This window comes from Hypomesus transpacificus, chromosome 13 (genome assembly GCF_021917145.1).
Source record: "Hypomesus transpacificus isolate Combined female chromosome 13, fHypTra1, whole genome shotgun sequence".
Classification (NCBI taxonomy): domain Eukaryota; kingdom Metazoa; phylum Chordata; class Actinopteri; order Osmeriformes; family Osmeridae; genus Hypomesus; species Hypomesus transpacificus.
In genome coordinates this window covers 12511509-12536431 of record NC_061072.1, presented here as the reverse complement: position 1 = coordinate 12536431, position 24923 = coordinate 12511509, and the positions used below count along the sequence as shown (strand labels likewise).

At 42.2% G+C, this 24923-nt stretch overlaps 4 protein-coding genes across 7 annotated transcripts; 1 reads left to right on the top strand and 3 right to left on the bottom strand.

The window, feature by feature from the left end:
* Positions 1–381: 381 nt before the first annotated feature.
* On the bottom strand, positions 382–4425 carry csdc2a (cold shock domain containing C2, RNA binding a). 2 transcript variants are annotated; one of them, XM_047032398.1, is made up of 4 exons: positions 4265–4425; positions 2122–2627; positions 1787–1909; positions 382–1539 (listed from the first exon to the last, which is right to left on the bottom strand). In XM_047032398.1, the coding sequence occupies exons 2-4, from the start codon at positions 2307–2309 to the stop codon at positions 1377–1379; spliced, it is 474 nt and encodes a 157-aa protein (XP_046888354.1). In that variant the 5' UTR covers positions 2310–2627; positions 4265–4425; the 3' UTR covers positions 382–1376. The 2 variants fall into 2 exon arrangements, with proteins under 2 accessions (XP_046888354.1, XP_046888356.1); XM_047032400.1 differs by lacking the exon at positions 4265–4425 and having other exon boundaries at positions 2122–2630.
* A 277-nt stretch (positions 4426–4702) lies between these two features.
* On the bottom strand, positions 4703–12271 carry aco2 (aconitase 2, mitochondrial). The gene is made up of 17 exons (XM_047032423.1): positions 12215–12271; positions 10892–11034; positions 10534–10792; positions 10320–10412; positions 10077–10235; positions 9728–9878; positions 9488–9592; positions 9207–9298; positions 9009–9114; positions 8764–8921; positions 8426–8499; positions 8214–8325; positions 7841–8119; positions 7425–7616; positions 7098–7230; positions 6832–6953; positions 4703–6605 (listed from the first exon to the last, which is right to left on the bottom strand). The coding sequence occupies exons 1-17, from the start codon at positions 12248–12250 to the stop codon at positions 6474–6476; spliced, it is 2346 nt and encodes a 781-aa protein (XP_046888379.1). The 5' UTR covers positions 12251–12271; the 3' UTR covers positions 4703–6473.
* A 450-nt stretch (positions 12272–12721) lies between these two features.
* Positions 12722–14292, top strand: phf5a (PHD finger protein 5A). Its single transcript, XM_047032428.1, has 4 exons — positions 12722–12971; positions 13296–13319; positions 13530–13696; positions 14088–14292. Exons 1-4 carry the CDS (start codon positions 12920–12922, stop codon positions 14175–14177), a joined length of 333 nt encoding a protein of 110 aa, XP_046888384.1. The 5' UTR covers positions 12722–12919; the 3' UTR covers positions 14178–14292.
* A 789-nt stretch (positions 14293–15081) lies between these two features.
* Positions 15082–24618, bottom strand: tefa (TEF transcription factor, PAR bZIP family member a). 3 transcript variants are annotated; one of them, XM_047032307.1, is made up of 5 exons: positions 24303–24618; positions 18718–19110; positions 17822–18030; positions 17396–17607; positions 15082–16879 (listed from the first exon to the last, which is right to left on the bottom strand). In XM_047032307.1, the coding sequence occupies exons 1-5, from the start codon at positions 24376–24378 to the stop codon at positions 16861–16863; spliced, it is 909 nt and encodes a 302-aa protein (XP_046888263.1). In that variant the 5' UTR covers positions 24379–24618; the 3' UTR covers positions 15082–16860. The 3 variants fall into 3 exon arrangements, with proteins under 3 accessions (XP_046888263.1, XP_046888261.1, XP_046888262.1); XM_047032305.1 differs by lacking the exon at positions 24303–24618 and adding an exon at positions 19742–20100; XM_047032306.1 differs by lacking the exon at positions 24303–24618 and adding an exon at positions 19742–20099 and having other exon boundaries at positions 15082–17607.
* Positions 24619–24923: the final 305 nt, after the last annotated feature.

Genomic DNA, 24923 nt, shown 5'->3' with positions numbered 1-24923 from the left:
TGCTAGGTTGGGTGTGACTATATTGTGCAGCGTGCATCCCTGACCATGTCCACAGGTTGACCAAATAATGGGAGACCTAAATCTGTGTGACTTGTCAGGAAGAAGTGAAGAAATAATTGCAGAGATTGTTTGTGTTGGCCCAGTTTCTTTTTGTTGTTGGTCAAATCGTAAATGGTTAGGTAAAAAGTTTCAATCTGGTTTCACAAATTGAGGCTGTGAATCTCATCATTGACCGTCTGAGGAGAGAACTGAATCCAGCAGCTGTTTTTGTCTGCCCTCTAGGCAGGAACATCTGGTACTGAAACATAATGTCAGTTTTTTCTTTTACACATTTTACTGTATTACATGATGTAAACACCCATCAAAATGTCCCCACAATAGTGTAAATACAGTAGTAACTTTTTTATTTTAATGTTATTCACATGATAAAACAAAATTACAGAATTCACAATGATTTTACAAAAAAGTACATATGAAACACATGTACTTTTTATGAACAGCCTGTTTATGAACAAAACATACGTTATTACTGTGTCTTAAAGTATGTTACAACAATGATGAACTTGTCAGTCAGGATACATAGAGATTACAAGACAATTTATTTGAATATTAGCGCATGGTGAAACATTAAATTAATGTTTCAAAGACTACTGAACACAACAGTTTGCATACAGAACATGTATTAGGTGGGACGTCATGGGGTTTTTACAAACGTAAAATGGATACGTAATCTTGTATATTAATAGGTGCCTTTTTTACAGAGTTAAGCATGAGCTAAACATGAGCTAAGCATATTCAATCCTAAATGATCATGTACCAAGTGGAATCAGGGCAGTATCATAGGAGTGTGTGTTAGTACAGTAGATTATGCCAGGCTTAGATTGGTACAATTTATCAGTAAATGCTCATTATTAGCACAACCTACATTCCCTGTAATAGATAATGGAATAAATATTTTTCCAAATAAATAATAAACAAATCTAACGTAAAACAATATAATTTAGGAAGGTTTGCTGCTTATTGGTTTTCACAGTTGTCCCTAATACCACCAACTGTCGTTTCATGACTAGAAAACCAATCCAAACACAGCAAAACCGAAACTGTTCCTTTCTTCTTACTTTTGTCACACATTCTCAAGACCTTTCTACATTCTATAGCTTTTTAAAGTCTTTACTCCATCCTCTGGTTCCTGTCCCTTTTCCTTCTCATGTCCCTTTCTTCACCATTCACTCTTCTCCCTCCCTCCAACCCCAACATCCAGACACCAGACTCAGTCCCCAGACCCCAAGACTCCCTTCAAACCTCCAAGGTCTCCAGACCTCCAGATCCTACCTTGAGACCCACAAGGTCCCCAAACCCCCAGATCCTACAGCAGCTTAGGAGCTAATGATCTGTCCAGACCAAGTCTCATGTTTGATCCCTGGGGTCAGGTGTGTGAGGACCACCTCCACTGCCTGTATCTTCTGGTTCTTGGGAGGGATGGGGCAGACTTTGTAGGTGACCTCATCTCCCTCCATGGGGACGTATTCCCCATCAATGCTGAAAAGAAAGAGGGGAGAAGGGATGTCTATCAGACATGACATGGATATGCAATATGCAGAGGATCTAAATCACCAGAGGAAAAAAAGGGAGATTTGGGGTTTAATTGTTAAAAAATAAAGTATATGGTATCTGGTTCTAGAATGATTTCATGTTATTAAATTATGCCAGCAGTACACCATGGGTCTGTTTGAATACTGTAAGGAAGAAGGGTGACTAATTACTGATGCATCAGGAGGCCACTCACTCAGAGATGTGGACAAAGATGTCCTCCCCACCATGGGAGGGCCGGATGAAGCCGTGACCCTGTGACCTGGAGAAGTTCTTACACACACCCTTAAACACAGGGCCTGACGTAGCCCGCACAGTCCTGGGAGGGGAGGAGGGGGGGAGAGAGAGAGAGAGCGAGAGCGAGGTGGAGGGATGGAGAATTGCAAGGAAGGCAATAAATAGGGATGCCGTACAACAATAAAAACTGTAAAAACATCCTCATACTTTCCATCTAATGCTAATTATCATGCCAGCCCATGAGCAGGCAATTCAACACACACTCACACGTCACCACTAATTTGTCTGACTCACGCTGAGTATGTGCGGGTACGTTTGGTGGGCAGGGGACTGGGCAACTCTCCAGGCTGGGGGGGTTTCCTCTCTCTCTCCCACACCCTGCTGCCCTCCCTCAGGAAAGGGAAGGACAGGGCCAGAGGGGTGCGGGGGGAGGGCAGTGGCATGGGGGAGTCCGCTGGGGAGGAGGGGTTGGAGTCCGCCATTTCAGTCAAGTTGAGGGGATAAGTGGGGAGTTGGAGGACTGCCTCAGGTGGGCAGCAGCTGGGTAGAGAGGATTACACTGTCCGCATGGCAGACGTGTTGGGAGTGTGTGTACGTGTGGTGTTTGTGTATTTCAGTGAGAGAGAAAGAGAGAGAGAGAGAGAAAAAGAGAGAGAGAGAGAGCCAGAGAGAGAGAGAGAGAGAGAGAGAGAGAGAGAGAGAGAGAGAGAGAGAGAGAGAGAGAGAGAAAGAAGGAGGTGTGTTTGTGTGTGTGTAGAGTAGTTAATGAGTGGGAGCTCTAGCGGTGCTGAGTAGTTTTCCTGTACAATAGACAGGGTGGTAGAGAGAGAGAGAGAGAGAGAGAGAGAGAGAGAGAGAGAGAGAGAGAGAGAGAGAGAGAGAGAGAGAGAGAGAGAGACAGAGACAGAGAGACAGAGAGAAAAAGGGAGGAGTCAAATTTTAAAACAAAAACATGAGACCACAACATATGTCATCCTTCACAGGCAGAAAAACAATATGAGGGTGACAGGGAGGTCAGGAAGAGAGAATGATAATAATAACCACCAGAGCAGCACCAGCACTGATCTCACTTTAACAAGACTATCTATATAATCCTGCCTTGACTATGCCCTTGCCACCCTGAATACATGATGATATTGGTTTCCTCAGACAGGTGGCCATTATGATACTGCTTTGGTTTGTATTCAATCATCATACAGTGTTATCAGGATTATAAGGTTATTTTGCGACTGGGTTCTGTGCAATACTTCTGTGTGTTATTATGAGGAGTAAGCCACTGTATATTGTTATCACTCTATAGAAATTGTATTTAGCAGAACGTGCACAAGAGTAATTTAGCCACATCTGGGCCTTTTACTCTCTGGGTAGTGTGTGTGTATTTGTGTGTGTGAGAGAGAGAAAGTGAGAGGGAGACGTGAGAGAGGTGAGAAAGAGAAGGTAAGTGCCACATGCTAAATATGGCAGTATGGTAGAAGGCTGTCCCTCCCTGGGTTAGGGTGGAGATAGACTGGCTGGCTGGCTGGCTCTTTATTTTATTTAAATTGCAGCACAGATAAACAGATGACTGCATTGTATGCCTGTGTACATGGGTATGCATTTGTTAGTCTCTCTTTCCAGTGCTGGAGTCTATTATGATGTATAGGGTTACCTTCAATTTCACACAGCTAATGTGTTTTGGCATAGCTAAAATCATACACTGTCAACCTGTCTCTAACTTCACTTGACCGGATAGGAAAGCAGTTCGAAAAACAGTTTGATAGCATCACATGCAACTTGTATAACAGAACAGAGTGAAGTAGATAACCAGACAAAGTCATTTTAATAATTAACGTGATTAAATTATGGGCTGTGACACTACGCATTCTATTTAGGTCGTCTTACAAAGCTGAACCCTGAGGGGAGACCGGGCGTATACTTGACAGAAAAGCTGTCTTTATCTTGCCTGCCATGCACCTCCCAAAAACCAGGGCACTGACTGTAGCGGCTTGTTCATCTTCATCAGCATGGGAGACACGTAATTCTTAAGTATACACATTGCTCTTTTTTTGTCTGTCTGTGTAACAGACAGGAGTAAATCTATAAAAAAAAGATAACTTTTAAATGACCTTCCCCGTGCATTGTTTTAACTGTTGGGGCAGAATTCATGAGTTCTCGATAGAGTCCTATAAATAATTCTCAAACACGAAGCCGCAGGCTCCTTGATTCCAGAACCTTCGTGTTGTGTTCCATCTCTAGACAAGGAGAATGGACGCTTTCATTGATCGTTCAAATGCAAAGAGCGCTTCTGTGTAAACATCTCATACTCCTGACCTGACTCAAAAATTGTCAACACGTTTCAACCCAAATGTACATGGTTCTTGATGAGTTTCCAATCACAATCACACAAGATGAATAATATCTAACATTTCAAACGAGAAGTATTTATCGATTTTCTTACCGTAAAATGTCAGGTCGTTTTGGTTAAAACACAAATATGTTTTGACTCCTTGTCAGTTATGTAATGATGTATGGTTATAAAATAAAAATAAATAAAACAGCAGACATTGAAAGAATGAGGCTGCAAAGCTCAAACGATTCTCCAGTCTCAGTTCCGGCAGGATGGTGGGAGGGTTAAAAGAAAAGAAAGGAGAAAGAGTTGAGCGGGGCGGGGATGACGGGTTACTGGGTCGACACAATGAAAGCCAACCAGCAGGTGCATGTTATGTGTTATATCTGTCCTTACATGATGGCATTACCCTTAAATGTACAAATCTCGTTGAGATGGGAAAGGCCCTTCACAACATGGTGTGGAATCATGTTAAGGCGTTTTCAAAAATATTAAACAAAAGATAGCACCAACAATGGAAATCTATACAGAAACCTACATACACAGGTATTTTCATTTAAATGTCACTTTATTTTACAACCCATTGCGACTGAATATACTTCCTTTTTGCAATACAGGGAGAGAAAAAAAAAGAAAAATGATTTAAATATACATGGAACCAGACTTATAGCATGGGTCAGAGGAGGGGGTGATGATAACAATAAGTTAACATGAAAATATCAGAACTGTGTGAAAAGTATGTGTGTCCTGTCCATACGTACTGTCTAGGGGTGGGTGGGAGTAGAGGACACTAGAAAAGGTCGATTTCTGTCCAACAGTGGTAGAGCAACTCAATCACAGTTATCACATGATACAGAAAAATACATCGATTTTTGTAGATGACACTGTTTAGGTTCTTGCATTTAGATAAATGAAGAGTCCGTCTGTGTGCCTGTCAAGAGGCAGGGTTCTCCACCACTGCTATGTAACTGAGGTGAAGTGGGATTTGACACAGGGTGTAAAGACAGAACACACAAGGAACCCTACAAAAAAGGGTGCTCAAAAGTTACAGGAAAAGTGTGAAAAAGTGGAAGTCACACCGCAGCCCCTCATATCTGACCAAACCGCCATACAAAACAAAAAAGGAAGACAAGTTCATTAAAATGCACATCTTAGCCTTTCTGAGAAAAATAAATAAATAGCCACTCTAATAAAAATCTTGAAAGCTTTGACTTGCTTGTTAACAATATTCAGTAAAGATGTTCCTATGACCTCAGGAAATGGGAGTGGTGATGGTAGTGTGAGTGAAGTAAGCTAAAGAAGGCTTGGTGTGGAGGATCTAGCCAGAGGTCCATCATCATGTAGAAACATACAATTCTTAACTAGGCTTTTGATTTGCTAAAATGCAGAAATACAGTACAACAAAATAAAGCTCATTGCATTTGTGTGTCTGTGATTAGAGCAGGTAAGAGAAAGCAAGAAGTGAATCACAGACAGTGATCCATTATATTTCATGCTGAAGCAACTCAAAGTGGAAATAGCTAGCTAGTGTACACCTGACGCTAGCTTCAAGCCTGACCAATCCGTTTTGAACAGCTGTGAAAACATGAGCAGAGCTGCAGTTGGCAGTATAACAACAAGGGCTTAGGTCCAAAAAGGACACAAGCACGTGTGCAAATGCATGTTTGAGATTCTGTGGCAACTTCCCCTTTTACACAGTTTCTGTTCTCCCAACACATCCACCAGACTGAAAGATACAGAGGACTCACAGTAGCTTTTATAGCTCTACATTAGTTCCTCTTTGGAGTAATGTAAACAGTCCTGTGAACAGTTTGTGTGTGTGTATGTGTCATGTCTACAGAGAGTTGGGAAGGTCATACAAGTGGTCCAGAAGTTAAATTAATTTGAGCGTTAAATCTACAGGTGTGGCTTTAGTTCCACAAAAAACACATCCTGGTTGAAAGGTCACCAGTCCACTCTTCTCCTTGACTAGTCCCACCTCACCTCTTCCCCCACCCCTCCCAATTCAGGATTCGTAACTCTACACCCCATTTCAAGTGAGGATTGTAGAAGATGTGACCCTATATCAGCTGATAACAGCTGCTGCCTGTTACCCTCACTAGTACACCCCTGAGAGTGAAGCCAAGTACAGTTAATGCTCTCTACTTTCTCTGAAGTATCTTAGGGTGGGTAACAGTATTTCACCTGAATGTACATTCTCCGACCCCCTCCCCTGTTGTCCCCTGCATCTGAAGCAAACCCCTTCTTTCTCTCTGTGCCCCTCCTCTTCTATAAGTCCCTCCTATTACCATCCAGGCCCCTCCTATTCCTGGCTGTCTCTTTACTGCAGCTCCTTCATCCTGTTGAGGGCGCTGCCGGCCTGGAACCACTCAATCTGGGTCTCGTTGAAGGTGTGGTTTAGCTGAAACGTGTCCTGGGTGCCGTCACAGTGCTTCACCACTGCTGTCAGCGGCTGGAAGGAGAGAGAGAGAGATGTAATGGAGGTTGAAAAACAAGAGATTCATTCACTGATTCAGTCACCGTCATCAGAGACACACAAATACCCAGGACGGTCAGGTTCATATGCTATGCTTGCATTCGCGTGCTCATGTACAACACTGAACCTCATGAAATGCAGAAACCTACAACCTACAAGAGTAGGACAGGTGTGAGACACGCGGTACCAGGGGTCTCCTCACCTTGCCAGGGACAAAGTCCTTGAGTCCTGTGATGGAGATCTTGTCGTCAGGGCGGATCTTGTCATAGTCAGCTGGGTTATGGAAGGTCAGGGGCAGCATGCCTTGCTTCTTCAGATTGGTCTCTAAAGGGAGGAGGAAGAGAAAAGGAGGAGGTAGAGAGAAAGTGAGAAGACTACATATTGGAGTTACTGCATTCAAGTTACCCATTTTTTTCAAATATCCATAACAAAGAAAAACATTGTGACACACGCACACACAGTGCGTACCGTGAATCCTAGCGAAGCTTTTAACGAGGATGACGCGTCCCCCGAGGTGTCTGGGCTCCAGGGCAGCATGCTCTCTGCTAGAGCCCTCCCCGTAGTTCTCATCTCCCACCACCACCCAGGACAGCCCGTTGGCCTGGCGACACAGACAGCACACTTACTTAACACCATAACACCACACCACCACCTGCTGTCAGGAGAACTTTGGGACAGTCATATGAGAAACTGGATGAAAACATGATGAAACTGTTGCTTGAAACGCCATCTGAAGTCAGTAAAAAATATGAAACTGTTGTAAGCAGCACTGTAGGACACGAGGAGATGTCTTACCTTGTAGTGACGAGCAACATCAGGCACGCCTCCGTACTCTCCGGTCAGCTGGTTCTTGATACTGTTGATTCCGTCGTTTTCAATGTTGACCGCTCCGATCAAGAGGTTGTTGGAGATGTTGTCAAGGTGACCACGGAATTTGAGCCAGGGTCCGGCGGCACTGATGTGGTCTGTGGTACACTTCCCCTTCACCTGGAAATGGAAAAGAAAGAGGATGAAAGGATGAGAAATAAAGGAAGGAAAAGGAAGTGTCTTTAGCATGACCATTTCTTTTAATACATGGTTTTGACAAAAGATGAATTCCACAGCAAAAACACTTGATTTATCTACAAATGACAGATTGAGGTGTGCTGTAGAGGTCATCGGCCAGTCTGTCATCCCACCCCAAACAGCCTCGTCCCCCAGCGCCTCCTGACCTTAATGAGGACCTGCAGGTCTTGCAGGTCTTTTCCGTTCCACTTGTCGAAAGGCTCCAGCAGCTGCAGGCGGTTGCTCTGGGGGCTGACTTCCACCCTCAGGGCCCCACCTTCAGGGGGAGGGTGCTGGTAGGTGTCCTGGCCAGGGTCAAAGTCCTTGGCTGGCAGCTCGTCAGCATTGGGCGGGTCCAGCTTGAACTTCTCCCCGTTGGCAGCGGTGAGGTAGTCCGTCTCTGGGTTGAAGCTCAGGGTGCCGGCGATGGCCAGGGCTGTGACAATCTGGAGGAGATAGGAGAATGTGAGTCTGCTTTTGTGCCTGTGTAATGAGAATGTGAGGATGCAGTTTCTCGTCTGTTTGTGCGAGTGTGTGTACCTCTGGGGAGGTGACAAAGGCATGTGTGGCTGGGTTGGCATCATTCCTGGCTGTGAAGTTCCTGTTGAAGGAGGTGACGATGGTGTTCTTTTCTCCCTTCTTGACGTCTTTCCTGGATGACAGTAAAAGCAAGAAACATCACTTTTTCAGTCACCTCAATGCCGTGCACAATAAAGCAGGCACAGTATGGCCGAATAGCATTGAGGTCTTACCTGTCCCACTGTCCAATGCAGGGTCCGCAGGCATTGGCCAGAACCACACCCCCTACATCACTCAGGATCTTGGACTGAGGGATGAAACAACATTCCTAGTTAGGATAGGCTTGAGTGCATCGCATTGCAATTATTACCTCTCATTGTTGTTTTTTTCTTAAGGTCTACACCAACTACTGGAGATCTGCTTAACTGAAACCTCAGGTCATGCACCATCAACAACCACTGGTATGAGTTCCTCATCCTCCTCATAGTACTGCATTTACCCCCTTGCTTAACCCCCCCCCCCCCCCCCCCCCCCCCCCCCCCCCCCCCCCCCCAGGTTTCCTCCGACTCACATATCCGTCTCTCTCAATGGTAGCCCGGATCTGCTCTGACCCAGGGGTGACGGTGAAGGAAGCCTTGCACTTCAGCCCCTTGTCCAGGGCCTGCTTGGCCAGGGAGGCAGCGCGGCCCATATCCTCATAACTGGAGTTGGTGCAGCTGCCGATCAGACCTGCAAGGGGATCCAGAAACATGTCAGAGAACATGATACATGCCAGGTAACCTAAACAACAGTTTGAGGGTTTAAGGTTGCACTGACCCACTTTGACCTCTAGGGGCCAGCCGTTCTTCTCTGCGACAGTCCCAATGTCTGACACAAGGTGGGCCAGGTCAGGGGTGAAAGGGCCGTTGATGTAGGGTTTAAGCTGAAGGAGGAGAGAGAGAGAGGGGGCATTCTTATTACCCAAGCTCAGGGTCCATGGCTCATGGACAAGAACACGGGAAAATGGACACTTACCTCGTCCAGGTTAATCTCGACCAACTCATCATATTCGCAGCCCTCGTCCGGCACAAGGACGTCAGCGAACTCATCAGACAGAGCAGCAATCTCTGCAGGGGGAAGGGAGAGAACAGAAGAACAGAACAAGAGGAGTGAGAGGAGGAGGAGGGGATAGATGGGGGGGGGGAGGAGTGACATATTCTCTTTCACTTGTTAAACCAAGTAATTTGTCTCCCCTCTCTAAAGTATTCTTCCCCAGATTCTAGATATGAGCGGGCTTAGTGGCCTGGGTCCTGTACCTCCACGGCCGGTCTTGTTCAGGTAGGTCCTCATGCGGTGATTGTAGGGGAACACTGAAGTGGTGGCTCCAATCTCAGCCCCCATGTTACAGATGGTCGCCATGCCTACAACACGAAACAGGGGATTCCTTACACATTGTTTTGAAATTAGTCAAAACACAGCTTACTGTAGTTTAAAGTATCCTGTCTAGAAGTGATCGAGTCAAGGATTGTGGGTCAAGTTCAGCCTAGTTCTCTGACCTGTGCAGGAGATGGAGTCGACTCCTGGTCCATGGTACTCTACGATTGCTCCAGTCCCGCCCTTCACAGTAAGGATCCCAGCCACCTTCAGGATCACATCCTTGGGGGAGGTCCAGCCAGACAGGCTGCCTGTCAGTTTTACTCCAATTACCTGGAACACAACAGGAGGGGCAGATATTTGGGGATGTAATAAGTCTTCAAAAAGGTAATTTTTTTGAACTACAAAAAGTAATTCAGACACATTATGAAGTTAAATAGCTTATCTTCACATCTGCAATAATCTAATCAGAATGCAGGTGTTTTTGATTGGAGGACCGGATTATGACATACAGACTGAACATCCTCTCACCTTGGGGCACTTAAGTTCCCAGGGGATCCCAGCCATGACATCCACAGCATCAGCTCCGCCCACTCCAATACAGATAGACCCCAGGCCACCCCCATTGGGTGTGTGAGAATCTGTACCAATTAGCATAACTCCTGGGTAGGCGTAGTTCTCCAGGATGATCTGTGTGAAATTAAGAGTTTTTTTAATACTGTAAAAACATGTCCAAAAGATTCTTTCACATTAGTAGTGCGTGCGTTTGCCTACCTGATGGATGATTCCAGAGCCTGGCTTCCAAAAGCCAACTCCGTATTTGGCACCAGCACTGGCCAGGAAATTGTACACCTCCTTATTCACATCCTAAAAGAGGAAGGTACACAAAAGAACGGTCTTTAAAAACATTGTATTTTGGCTTGATCGGGTGGAAACCCATTCCATCACACCTTCTGCCAAAGCCCTGACCTGACCCCTGACCTCTCACCTTGGCCTTTTGCAGGTCCTCAACTCCGCCAGATGAGGCTTCAATAAGGTGATCACAGTGGATGGTGGAGGGCACAGCAACCTTTGGTAAACCACTGCTGATGAACTGCAGCATGGCCATCTGAGCTGTGGCATCTTGCATGGCCACACGATCTGGGCGGAGCCGCAGGTAAGTACGGCCCCTGTCAATCTCCTGGTTGTGGGGGTCATCGAGGTGGCCGTACACAATCTTCTCTGAGAGGGTGAGAGGACGGTTTAACCTGGAGAGAAAGACAGGACAAATTGAATAAATCAACAATATAGGCTAACATTTCCTAACACAGCAGCTGGTGCAAGTTTAATACAGAGGGCAGCCTGACCTTTTGCGTACAATGTCAACATTTGACTGGAGCTGCTCATAGTTAATGAAGGACTTGGGCTCAAAGCGGCTCATGGTGACCATGGCTTTGGCGTTAAAAGCGGCTGTCACATGCAGGCGCCTCGCACCGCGGCCCAGAGCGAGCTAGAGGGACAGAGAGGGAAATGATACACAGATTCTACATTTGCTGTACATACTACTCCCTTGTATCATCAGCCATATGCAGCAGAACAAATAGGAGAACATAATAGAATATAATTGGAGTATATAAGACAACAAAAATGATTCTGTATATAAATAGTTGCAGAGAATGTGTGTCTGTGAGTAAGGGCATCAATATCCACAAAACAGATTTCTAACATTTGTCTGGTTATTTTGAAAATAGCCTAGTGGAACTGCATATTACAATTGCTGCATATAATGAGTAGAACACAATATTTCTTGTCCACAAATAGCCTTGACCATCTCTGTTATGTGGGTTAAACAAGCAAGCCAATGAGAAAGAGAGATATACAAAATGGGGGAGAAAAGAGACAGGGGCACAAATAGACCACGAGAGAGAGAGAGACAGGTGTCTCATAATCGCATTTGTTATTTACACTAGTTAGAATAGAATAATTGAGCTAATGCAGAGACAGCGCTATCAAGAGATGAGACAGACTGCTAGTCTGTTCAATTATTATAACAGAGAGTGCTGACAATAATGCAAAAATAAAAAATAAACAGTACTCTAGGCTAAGCCTAAACACTGTCTTGGATGACACTAAGCAAGACATTCCGATTAACCATAAAAGAAGCGACGTGGTCATAGTCTACTGCCTTTGAAGAGGCCCGCAAGGTTATGAAACGGTCAGCTAAATAACTTTCCCGAGAGGTCAATGTTAATTTTCTCAAAACATTTTAAGAACTTTATGCATTTGGTGAAAATACGCCGCCTGCCAGTGTCGTGTGTGGTTGCTGTGCGCCCTAACCTTGCGTTAACCTTGCAAATAACTAGCGTTCCCTCAAATCAAATGACATTAAACGACTTGAAAGCTTATGGAATTGGTCATATTTGTCAGTATATACACTTAATTTTCTAGTTGAAATGATCGTATTTAAATGGCAAAGACAAACTTGATCCCCGCTAGCGACGACAGGAGTGAACTGGGGACACGATGACCTGGCTGGCCGTCACGAATCTGACTCCCACTACTATTTCCAGGGCCAACTGCACTTTTGTTAATACACTCACATCTAATATCCTATCCTTAATCTAAAATGGCAAGCACTGAACTATTTACTACACAAAACGTGATAACATGACCGAAAATATGTCACTAACCTGGAGCCGGGAGACAGTCAGACAGTAGGTTGCCATTTTGTTCACTGACAAAGATGTGTCGATGAAAGTTGACGTCAGGTTTTGTTGGCTTTCAACGTCGCTTGTCCTGACAGATTAATCTAGCGCACTTCTCAGTGTATGTAATATGTGGCCTCTACACTGATAATACGTTATTGTAAATTATAATATTCAACTGTTTAGATACATACATTTAATTTGATTTAAAATATGTAGAAATGTCTATACTTTAGTTTTTCATTTTATTATATCTGGAAGGATCAGTGTGACCTCAGTGCTTGTATTTTGCAGGAAGAATCACTGTTATCATTTTATACTATCAACATTTTATAATAATCGATTCATGAATAATCACGAAGTGATTCATGTGTAAATACGTCTACCACAAAGACATATATTTGTATTATGTTATAAATTATCTAAGAACTATTGAATAAAGTATGATCATTATATGGCATGGGTTCGCCAGGGTTCATTGAGGACAAACGCATCAGTATTTTTTGCGGGGTGGTTTATTCGATCATATTTTCGATGCTTGCATTACTTCCGTAACTGAAGAATGGTCAAATATAAGATACTTTTGCAATTATATCGTTTTATAAACGAATAGGAAAAAAGTCAGAAAACGTGTGGTTCACAGTTCAAAGGTCATTGTAGAAGCCATCGCTCTCCTCGCGTTTGCCGAAAATGGCTAAACATCATCCAGATTTGATATTTTGCAGAAAACAAGCCGGTGTTGGTAAGTTGTTTTATTTATATCGTATTCACATACTTATATATTACTAGCTACAATGTAGCAGTTTCGTGTATTCAACAATAATCGGCGATATATAGAGATATATCTGCTTTCCGTGCTGTATAGGTAGCTAGCCTGCTAGCTAGAGCTAACACAAACAGTCGTTCGCCAGGCTTCATTAGACGCTACTAGTAGTTTAGCTAGCCTATATAGCTTGGCTGAATCAGTGTACCTTTGGTCCTCCTAAGTTGTATTTAATGTGCACAATTCGAGACGACACAACTTCAACTTTCTAGCTGTCATGCTAACTATTCTGTTTCTTTTCAGCTATTGGCAGATTGTGCGAGAAATGTAAGTATTGAGCGGGATCCGATTTAGCAGGGAGATCATAGTGGGCAGACCCTATATAATTAATTACTCCCCGCCTGTCCATGTATTGTTTACAAGTATGTTATATTTTCTGTTTAGACAGTTTACCGTGTACAGTGTATATCCAGGAATTTGCTTGTACCAAATCACGATTTCTTTCTCTTTATTTTCTTCCTCCACCTCCGTCCCAAGGTGATGGAAAGTGTGTTATCTGTGATTCCTACGTAAGGCCCTGTACACTAGTGCGTATCTGTGACGAGTGTAACTACGGATCCTACCAGGGGCGCTGCGTCATCTGTGGAGGGCCTGGGGTATCAGACGCTTACTATTGCAAAGAGTGTACCATCCAGGAGAAAGATGTGAGTAATCCAACATGAGTTCTCGAAATCATCCTGTCTCATGCATGTAATTCAAGAACGTTTGGCAAGCTAGTTTTAATATAAATATAAAAGGCTGATAGACATCATCTTGTTCTTACTCCGTATTACTCCGAACTTCATATCTAACCTGATAATGATTCTTGAGTTGAGTATATTACTCCTCATAGTTGTTCTCTCACAGACTATTGGCCTGGACTGTATATCTGTTTTATCATCATAAAGACACTTGTATTTTTTTATGTAAAATGTAACTTCAAATGTTTATCATCTTCATTGCTTTGGTGCCATCAATCCTATTTACAACGTGCTGTTCACTTTCTACTCTCCCTTACATGTCTTGCTCAACACTCCTTTTTTTCAAATTTCACAGCGAGATGGCTGTCCCAAGATTGTGAACCTTGGCAGTTCCAAGACAGACTTGTTCTATGAGAGGAAGAAGTATGGCTTCAAGAAGAGGTGAAAATCTGAAGGACCGCAAATTGCTTTGCTGCAGATTTTCTGTGAAACTGTTTCTTTATTATTTTCTTTTTGTTTTGTAAACATGTTTTGACATTGCAATAAAGCTTTCTTTTTTACATCAGTCTTGATGCAAGAGTATATATTCATTATATTCTTTACATGGAGAAGTGCCTCATTGAAATATGACTATACTCAATGAAAGTATCACATTTCTGCTATTATCATCTGTAGATGATCAACTGTATTTATGAACCATTCCCTCCAAATTTACAGACCAATAGCACACTTTCTTGGTGGTAAATGCACCACTATCACTATCCCAATATGTCTGGTAAGGATAGTTTACTGAAGTAATAGTTTTATCCAGAGTGCAAATTATAGAATGACAATTGGGGGGGGTCAACTTCTTCTCCAGGGTGTGTATCGACCCCCGACCTGTTATTTTTACCTCTTTTGGGGGGGTCCAAGTCTTAGTTAGGGAGGTCAAACCCCCCTGTAATTCGCACCCTGGTTTTATCCTTTTTGAACTGAATCATATTTCCTTTTCAAGTCTTTTGTCCAGGACCTAACCCACGTTCCCTCCCTGCCCATTGTCTGCATCGCAGCCACTAGATGGCATGCTTTCACACTCTCATCTTATACAACTGAAACTTTGTGTTACACAACACCTGACAAATGTTCCTCAAGAAAAGGATCTGGTAGTATGGCTGTTTTAGGGAGGTCCTAGACCAAGCTGTCTTTGTCATAAAAAAGCAAGTCCTTTGTGCCCCGTGTTGTACGGTAAAGGATTTCCTGTCAGTTTACACAGGTGTGGTGAAATACGATAGTATAGGAGTTGAAATTACATAACCATTGGTGTTTGCACCAAACTGTCTAGTCTAAGGAACCACACATTGACACTGGCCTACATTTAACCAATGCTTTATTACTATGTACAAGTCGGAAAATAAGTCACAAACAAATCAGTCACACAAGGGGTGCACATAGACAGTCAATAGAGAAGAATTTATGTTTACGTCCCCAAATGTAACTGTCTACTGTAACGGGTATATAGCAGATGTCATTATCTCTGAAAATTTAACATATTCCATTCAAAATGTAAAAAAAAGAAAAGATGTCAGGAGGCTCATCGGTGAAGATAATCTATCTCTTTTACCATCTTGAACATCATTTGTTAACCAATGGGATCAATAGTTTTATTCAAAAGGACTACATCCATGCCTGCTTTTACTAATTCAGTGAATCACTAATATCTGTTCTAAATTTTCAACTCATCATTTGTAAAAAAACAAAAATGATAAAAGAAAATAATAAATCTTGAAGCAGAAGATTCACCATTTGGGCTAATGGAAAGTACAACAAAAAACTAATGATCTCTTGGGAAATGGAAGTTCTTAAATGACATTTTATCAAATAATGAAGTCTTTCCCTGAATCAAAATATTTACATCACAATGCAAGAAAACTGGTTTCTGTTGTACATTCCCTTTACCTCAATTCACCCATTTGAGTTAAATTCGGTTGACCAGTTGTACATTGCTACAGTAGTAGTAGTTTTAAGCTGGCGGTGAACAGGTTGACAAGCAATATGCTTTGTTTCAATACAAAACATAAAGTATTGAAATGGGAACGTCAAATCAATCTGAAAAAACACAAGAAACACAATGAGGCTGGGGCACAGTTTTCTGGACAGACTCCACTTAGCAGAGGACAATGATACATCTCGGACTAATCCTAATATGTTGTGGAAACGATCCCAAAGATGGTGATTTGTGAAACTTTAGGTCACATAGGATCTGCCCTGTGGTAAACCAGTAGACTGGATATTGCATCTATACAGCTGGGGAAGACACTTGAGGTATTTTGGGTCATTGGTGAAAACTGGGACACCCAGTTAAAAATAACCCACAAAATCAGAGACTTCCTAGTTTGTTAAAAGTAAAAATGAAAACTGCATCAGTTATTCTAATACTACTGGACTTGTGTAGCATGTTTCTGTGGTCTGAGTTTGGTGTGGTCTGACTTCTATTAAAAAGTTAATGCTCAGTGGCAAGCACATCTAAAAGGTATTATCCTGCCCTACACAAGGACAGATCACGATCGGATCCACATTGCCATAGAAAGTTCCCAGAGTGTCTCAGTAAATAGCTTAGAGAAGCCATTTAGAGCAAGTAAACATACAAAGAGGTTGGTGTGATTGTTATAGTTTGGTTGAGAATGATACAACAAATTCTAAAATCAACAGCACAGTTAACAGAGAATAGATGAATAACCTGAATTTTTGAATACTTCTTATATTGAAATAGTATGTGTGAAAGTAAGGAATTGTCTATAAAATAGAATGTAATTCTGCAACTATTTACATGCATCATTGGATTCTATACATGACATCTGAACGTCACAATACAACAACAATTAGGAAGAGAATAGAAGTGACAAGTTACATAGACACTGTATATCTATATGATATGGACCTTCAGAAGGTAAGAGAATACCTCTAGTTGGACTAGAATTCAAACTGGATTGAAGCACAAGTGAAGTGGAGACTGTCTACACAACAGGAAGCATTGTGTATATGGCGTTTTAACACGGTTGCTTTTTACTACTCTGCTGTAGAAGTAGTCCCCTGATATAGAAGTATTGGATAGGACTGTTGGTCACAGTTAAGATAGGGCACAGTTGTTATCATCTTGATCCAGAAACTCTATTAAGAGAAGGAAGCCTAGAAGTTAGTTTATCAGCCCTGTAACAACATAAAGACACGATCAGGACTCACATGCTGCTAAGTGATAATGCAACTACTAGCATGAAGCAAACTGTGTAAGATTTAAAAGCAAATGTCTTACAAGCTAAAATAAATCTAGAATGTATTTTGTGATATATGACTCTCCTTTTTTGGAGACAGGGACATCAGTGAAGGGGGTGGTTCACACCAACGTCATTCATCAAAAACAATAATTAAATCAGTCTCCCTAGTAAACCACTCACATTTCTAAGATCAGTATAGTACATTATGATAATCAATAATGGTGCGAGACTATGCCATTCTGATATTAATTCTAATTCTTAACCGGGACAATGTGTTCAACTGACTGGTACAAAGGAAACAATATTCCAGGATATATTGTGGTGTGTAGTTAGGACATTAAGCAATGCATTATACAAAAGTAATAATGAAATGACTAATATGGGCTACCACCAGGTGTTTTCAATCTCTTACAGCGTTCCAAACTTGTCTTCATAGCGAGACAGAACGTTCTTGCAGCGCCCAAAGTCCTTCCGTAGCTCAGCCACTTCCTGTCGCAGCGCTGTGTTCTCACGTTCCAGGAATGCTGCCCGTACTGTGATCTGATTTTCCTTCAGACGCCTGGCATCCCGAGAACGCTTAGCTGCCACGTTGTTCTTATTCCTCCTCTGCCAGTACTTATCATCCTGAGGAAAGAGAGTTCTTCACAATTTCCAAAATATATGCAACACTGTTTGTTAAGGTCAACCCCATCATCCTAACTGCACCCACCACAACAAAGTTGTCATTTGGACCTCTGAAATCTCATTGAAACTGTATTCATACAGTGAAGTCTGACATGGTATTAAAACCTTTACCAAAACTATGGTTTTTAATGTGTTGTGCATATCCGAAACCTACCTTCCGTTCCTCTGGTACAAACACCTTCTTGGCCTTCTTGATCATGGGCTGAGGCTTCAGCTCCTCATCTGAGAACTTGTGTTTGCGAGGGTTGAACAGCTCCCCGCCCGGCACACTGGACAGAACCAGGTCTGTGGGGTCAGGTTCAAAGTTCACCTCCACCTCGATCTCCTCTGGGTCAAGGGGTTCAGGGGTCTCCCTGTCCTTGTCTGTGGTGTCAGGAGGACAGTGGGTGGTTTAATCACAGGGTAATCTCAGTCATTCTTGATTGACACGACTCACTTTCAACATTCAACTCAAATTCAATTCAAAGTTGTGTGGTCTGTTTACACAGTGGTTGCATTATGGTCATGCTGGTGGATTCTACAAATGTCATTATTCCTAATACCTTTCCACCACCTTTAGTCTTTCAACTGAAACTGAGCTACTCAACTTTAGGAGCTGACACAGGCTGACACTGATTTCTGTCAAGGTCAAAGTAGAGGTAATTTGGTCAATGCAGCAGTTTGTATAGCCAACCATTATGTGAATCTTGCAGATTAGTCCTATAATCACTGTTTAAACTTCTGTCTTCCCCCTCCACAGGGTCTGTTTCTATTAATACCTCAGTTTCCCCTACATGAATGTACTGGCTGACATTCCAAACACACCATGTATATGGTGTCCTCAATTTATGGATGTGCCCTTGGGACTTGTCTTGTTGTCTAGAACAACAAACCACGAGATAATAAAGTCACTTCGGGTTGAATTACTGTCAAATCACGCATGAGTCATGACAATTGCAACCAGATGTTTTTACCTATCCCCGACCCTGCAGCCCTCTAAACCCTTTTAAATGTTGCTCCCCATTTGTCATCTGAGCTTGGGCAAAAATCTAGTAACGTCTTGAGTCTCACCTTCCTCAGCCGTGTCACTAATGTCAGTGTTGTTGAGGGTGATGGTTACCACCTCCTCCTCACATGGGTCAAGCTCCAGGATGGGCAGTAGAGAGATAGGCTCTCCAGGAGTTGGTGCCACCTTGGGCTTTGGTTTGCCCATGGCTGAGGCCTTCTTCTCTGGCTTACTCTCCACTGAGCCCTCCTTATCAGTGGTGCCTTCCAAGGAGGTGGGGATGCCGTTTTCTATGAGGAACTCTTCCAGGTCCATGTACTCCAGGTGAAAGGTCTCCCCATCGTACGGGATGGTCTTGTCCCAGATGGCGGGTGTCAGGGCGGCGGAGGGACCCAGACCGCTAACACCCCCACCCATGTTCACGTCATCTCCCAGGTACAGCTTCTCCTTGTCAGTATCTGGTCGCAACACAGGGGGACTCAGGGTCAGTGAATCTTATTCAATCCATTGGAATTAAGAGAGATTACTTGGGAAAATCAACAAAGATCAACTTAAGTGTAGAAATAATAGGAAAAAAGGTAACACAGCCCTGGAGAAATGTTTTCTGTAATTTAGAGGAAAACAAGAAGGAATAGTAATTATAAACTTCAATTAATGAGACAGAGAATTTCAAACATGTCACATGAGGGTGGGTGAGACAGACTCAAAGTGTTTAGTATAGGCAGGAGTAGGAGGAGAATGTGTGAAGTGGGACTGGACCCCGACTGTGGCTGCAAAATCGGTTTCAACTAGTTACAGAACCTAATAGAAATAGTTTAAATTGTATAGTTACGCCTGCAGCTCCTTAAATTTTGGACTTATTCTACAATGATGCATTCTTAACACTGAATGTTTTACCTACAATTCCTCGCTGCTGCTAAAATGTGATCATTAATTTAAAGTAACTTAAGGGATCGTATGTATAAAATGCCTAGGAAAGCTTCAACTTTTGGCAAATATGTTTGGTTGTTTCCGGAATCTTCTGTCGCTAATAGTAGGCTACGCACTAAACATAGCCTACACGTAGAAATAGGAAACATCTAGACTCACCGTCGTCTCCCTCGAGCAAATTCGGTGGTGGTGTTTCCATTATTTTCTTCAGCACCACTGGAAACGAACTAGGCACACCAGTAGTCGTTTCCAGGGTGATTGTGATAGGCTCCATTATCGGATCCCCAGACATTGTTGTTGGTTTTACACAATATTAACTAAGACTTTTAGGCCTATGTCACGTAAACTATACAGTAAAACGATCTCAAATAATCAATATGCTACAGTCCGACTTCGATTAAAATCCAAATAAGCACTATAGCCTTTAATTTAACAACAAAAGAATGCCACGGCACCGAAAAATGACACTGCTCTTGAAATAAGGATTCAGATGTGGAAGAGAAACCGCGCCTCCTCTCCAAAAAGTATTACAGAACGCGACGCGGATTGGAGCACTCTTCCTTCCATCGACATGAATATTGACATCCTCTGCGCAAAAGAGGTGTGTCGTCCAAAAAAGGACCAATAGATCTTACCCTATTGCTTTTCTCATCCTTGCGCCCATTGGTTGACGGAGTTATATATGTGTCTGAATAGCATACATTACCTAAATGTGTCAAATCAATAATAACATGCATACCAATCAACTAACCAAGTAAAATAAATAACGTATAGGCCTAGTCTTCCAGCTGATGCCTTTGAGGAACTTCATTATCTACGCAACGTCATTATCTACGCTCGGCGTAGCGGCTATTCATTTATCTTGGGCACATACAGACCAAATGTAAACTATTTATTTGCATCTCTTCTCACAAGTTAAAAGACAGACTTCATTGTCATAACATTCAATAACATATAGCCTACAGTTGACTACGTTGCCGTTCCATACACATTCAAGTTTCATTTGTGCATTTGACAACACTTTGGTTCTCACGTGGCAAGGCATGCGATACCATCGTTATGGGTGCACAGTTACAGTGCATCATTTCCATGTAATTTACATAGGGATATATGATTTGGTAAAACGTAGGGCGTGGTCCATGTCGCGGCACCTCAAGATTAGATAGCATTTTTCTTGTCTTCTCATTCTCTTTTTAAACATTTACTTTTAAATAATCTTTATTGATTAAAATAAATTCAAACAAATGCATATGGCATGCAAATATTAAGAAACGTATGACCATAATAATCGTCTTAGTTATCTTACAGTTCAATTCTTAAAAAGATCGGACAGAAAAAGAGGATGGGGAGGATCTTTATGCGACAGAGAGTACTTTAAGACGAGCAGAACTGTACACAGTGTTCAGACAGTGCAGTCTCTTGCTCACCACAGCGAGACGGGAAACCTTGCTACATTTAGACCGATGTCCAGACCGGATGATAACGTATCATAAATGATTTAAGGTTAAAGCTCACATCATCGTTATAATCCTCATCAAAGCTACAGCCATTCACATAGGGTGATTTTAGTAAATATGTCATTCTGGGGTCAGACCAGCAAAGAAGAAGAATTTGTTCAGGCAACAGAGAGAAACAAGTGAAGATACTATGTTGAGGGTTACTTAAACTATTTACATATTTGAATCCAGAATCATTGAAGTATACTTTTTTTCCAACTGTTCTCAAGGTCATATGTCTAATTTGAAGTGTTATGTACATTAGGTCACATTTAGGCGGTGGCTGATCTAAGGGGTGGCAATGGGTGGCAGCTGCCACCCCAATAAAAAATACTGCCACCCCAATTTTAAAAAATGCATTTAGCAGACCCTTTTATCCAAAGTGACTTCCAAGAGAGAGCTTTACAAAAGTGCATAGGTATCTGATCATAACAACGAGATAAGCCCCAAACATTGCGGGTAGCCAAAACATGAAGAATACATTGTGAAAAAACAGTCCCAAAGGGAAGAACCATAAGAGCATGTAGTGAAACAAGTTACAATTAAACAACATGAACCTCAATCTTCCCATGTAAAAATATTATTTGTACATTACAGAACATTTCAATAAATAATATTAATGTTTAATTTAAACTACAATGTTCTAGCCTAATCATTTACCATAGGGAGTACTGTACCCCCCTACTTTGGGTTTGATTCGCCTCCAGGAGGACACCCAACAACTTCCTTCTGCCACCCCATTGCCACCCCTAATGAAAATCTCTAAATCCGCCCCTGCATTTAGGCCATAGAGCCAACAGCAGGCAAATTATGAATTTGAAGGACTTACCTATCTAAGGTCACATAACTCTGCATTTCTAATCAATAACAAATATCCATTAATCTGGACATTAATGTTTGCTCTCTAATTCTTAGCTCAGTGGAAAAGTGTGTATTGTTTACAAAAACTGGGTTGTGGTCAAAGCCACTCCCAAATTGTGTGCATGTGTCATGTACCTCATGGTCGAATGGAGTGAGTGTCCTTTATTTCACAATGTTAGCCACTGATTGCATGTAGAGCCATCACTGCATTGTTTTCTTCATAGAAAATAGAGGACTTAAACTAAATATGCACCATGTAGCCTCCACTACTCTGCATCAACACAGCCTGTTAGGACTAGCTACAGGTTCAGAGTGGTGATGTAAGACACCTGGGCATAACAAGGTGTTAACTGGAGGGTTGTATAAAAGGTCAGTCTAATGCTGGGGACACACTACAGGATAATCGGGCCGATTTCGCCCCTTCCGACAATCCTAGGTAACGTCCCGATTATCTTGATGGTTCTACAGATCATTTTATCAGATGTTCCCTTGGTGTGAGGCAGGGGCAAATCTAGGTTCCCACTTTTGGGGGGGCTAGATAAAACCTATTATTTTTCCTGTGACCGAGCAAAATCAGGGGGGTCTGGGGGCATGTTCCCCCAGAATCTTTTTGTGAAAATATACTTTTAAATTGTGTCCTTTAGTGGATTTTAGGAGGAGAAATGAACACATAGATTTAAAATATGAAGAAGAAAAACATTGATATATATTTTTATATAATTATAATTAATATCGAGCCCCCCCAAAATAGGGCTATATACGCCCATGGTGTGAGGTGTGTCAAGAGTGACCGAATCTGCTCGGAAGGATGCGCCCCGATTGCAAACCCTAAATATTCAACATGTTGAATATTTCCGATCAGAAATCCTGATGTGTGGGGGGAACCCCGAGGACAAACGCCGAGTTTATCATGTGAAACAAAACAATATCCAATCAGAAAGCAAACTGAGAGAAGACAGAAGCATAACAAACAGAGTCACGGCGCAGCACAAAGTTAAATGGAATTGATTTGTGGCAACAGCAAACCCTTTTCATTTTTTTCGTGAATTTTCTGTAAAATCCTTGCTAAGACTATCATCGCAATTTCTTCCTGCATATCGTCCGCCATGCTTATTCTTAAGCCATCTGAGATTTCTTGTGTTAACAATCGGGACACTGGTTGGAAATCTGTTTGTGGTGTGCTGTCTTTGTCAAATCATGGCACACCACACACTAAGAGCAAAAACTGCTAAATCTAGGATTTTTTTGTCTTCATGTGTGTGGTCTCTCACAGTTTGAAGATCTTATGAGATAAAAAAAATTGTTTAGTGTGTCCCCAGCACTAAGGTATAATGCCCCAAGACAACTAAATAGAGACATTCAGCGGTGACAGATACACTGGCTCTGTTGATGTACATTTCAGTCATATGCTGGTCTGTGCTGCTTTAACCCAGTGGGCACATTATGAGGAACATGACTCAGCACTTTAACCTTTCTGTCACGTGAGAGTGGGACTTGTAAATAGTGCAGCGACTGCATTCATGTGTGTGTCTGAGGATCACATTATTTTCTTTCCTGGAGTGTACAGTTGCCCACTATTGATTTTAAAGTATGATTTAGAAATCTTAATTATGCAAATCCTCTCAAATTCTGACACTAGATTGAACGGGTGACAAGTGCTTCGGTTGGTGAATGCCCAATGGTATTCACACAGCACATGGGTCAGTAACAGCATTACTCCCAGTAAACATTTTAACATCATGGGGAGCTTTTCTGGGATCAACAGAAGCATCAATCACCAGCAACAAAATACCTAAATTAGAGAACTTCGATGCAGTCCTGTGGCATACCATGTGACTTGACCTCATTCGTTGAGACCTGTTGCATAAGACATTTTAGGGTGGAATGCAACATGGCATTGGCTTTGCCAAGAAGGATATGGAGCCTCCTTCAAGATGAGTATTAGTTCCAGAAAAGACAGAATTAGCGTACTGACTTCGGGTAAATATTGAACTGCGTCACCAACGGAAATTAGCAATGACTGACCCATGACTTGCTTCACAGAAACTAAGTACCGAATTCCTTGTAGTTAAACTGAAAGGGTTATTTCTCACAATGTGGCGACATGTTCACAGAAACATTCGGCACCTAAATAATATGGCTAGAGTATAAACTCTTTCGCCCTCCCCACGCCTACATGTAAATGATAAACTCATAAAATTAGTGAAATTTAGCAAGCCACTTCTTCAGTATTCAGGGGAAAGTTGCCTAATGTTTTTTTTAACATTGTGACGTGCGTTGCAATGAGTTGCAGTGCTTTGCTATTATGCAATTGTAGAGTTGACAGAAAAGACAATAACTTGCCCGGTTTACCAAATTCTTACCGTTGTCATCAATGGTAGGAATAGTGAAGGGGTACTCAAGCAGGGCTTTGAAAATCTCCGGAATTTCTGAAGACATATTTCGGGAGTTTGATTCCTTAAAAAGAAAAGTGCGCGATTCTGCAACTATTCAAATCTAACAACTTGTTGCTCAAATTAATAGGTGACAAGATGATTCAGGACGTCGACGGTCGTATTCGTTTCACATGTAAAAAATATATGTGGATGGACACCTGAGGAATACGTTGCTGGAACTATTGACAGCTACAATTCTACTGTAACCTAGAGGTTACTTAACATTTGACGCCCTCTGAGATCTCTGTTTATCCAAGGCTGGGAGACTCTAGCCAATCACGTCCACGATAGAACACCGGCAATTACAATAGCAAGGATGGAATGAGCCGTGACAGGGCACTGCAGCTGTCTACTGCAATACAGACGACCAATCCGTGAGGGCCGGACAAGTTACCTAAGAAAAGGATTCTGTGTTGAAGCACATAAATAAACTGAAAATGGTATGCTAGTAGAAAAAATGAGCTAAATCTAAGTATACAAAAATAACAGCATGTTGAATAAATTTTATTTCAGACAAGACTCGTATTTAAAATATAAGGCTTATGCCCT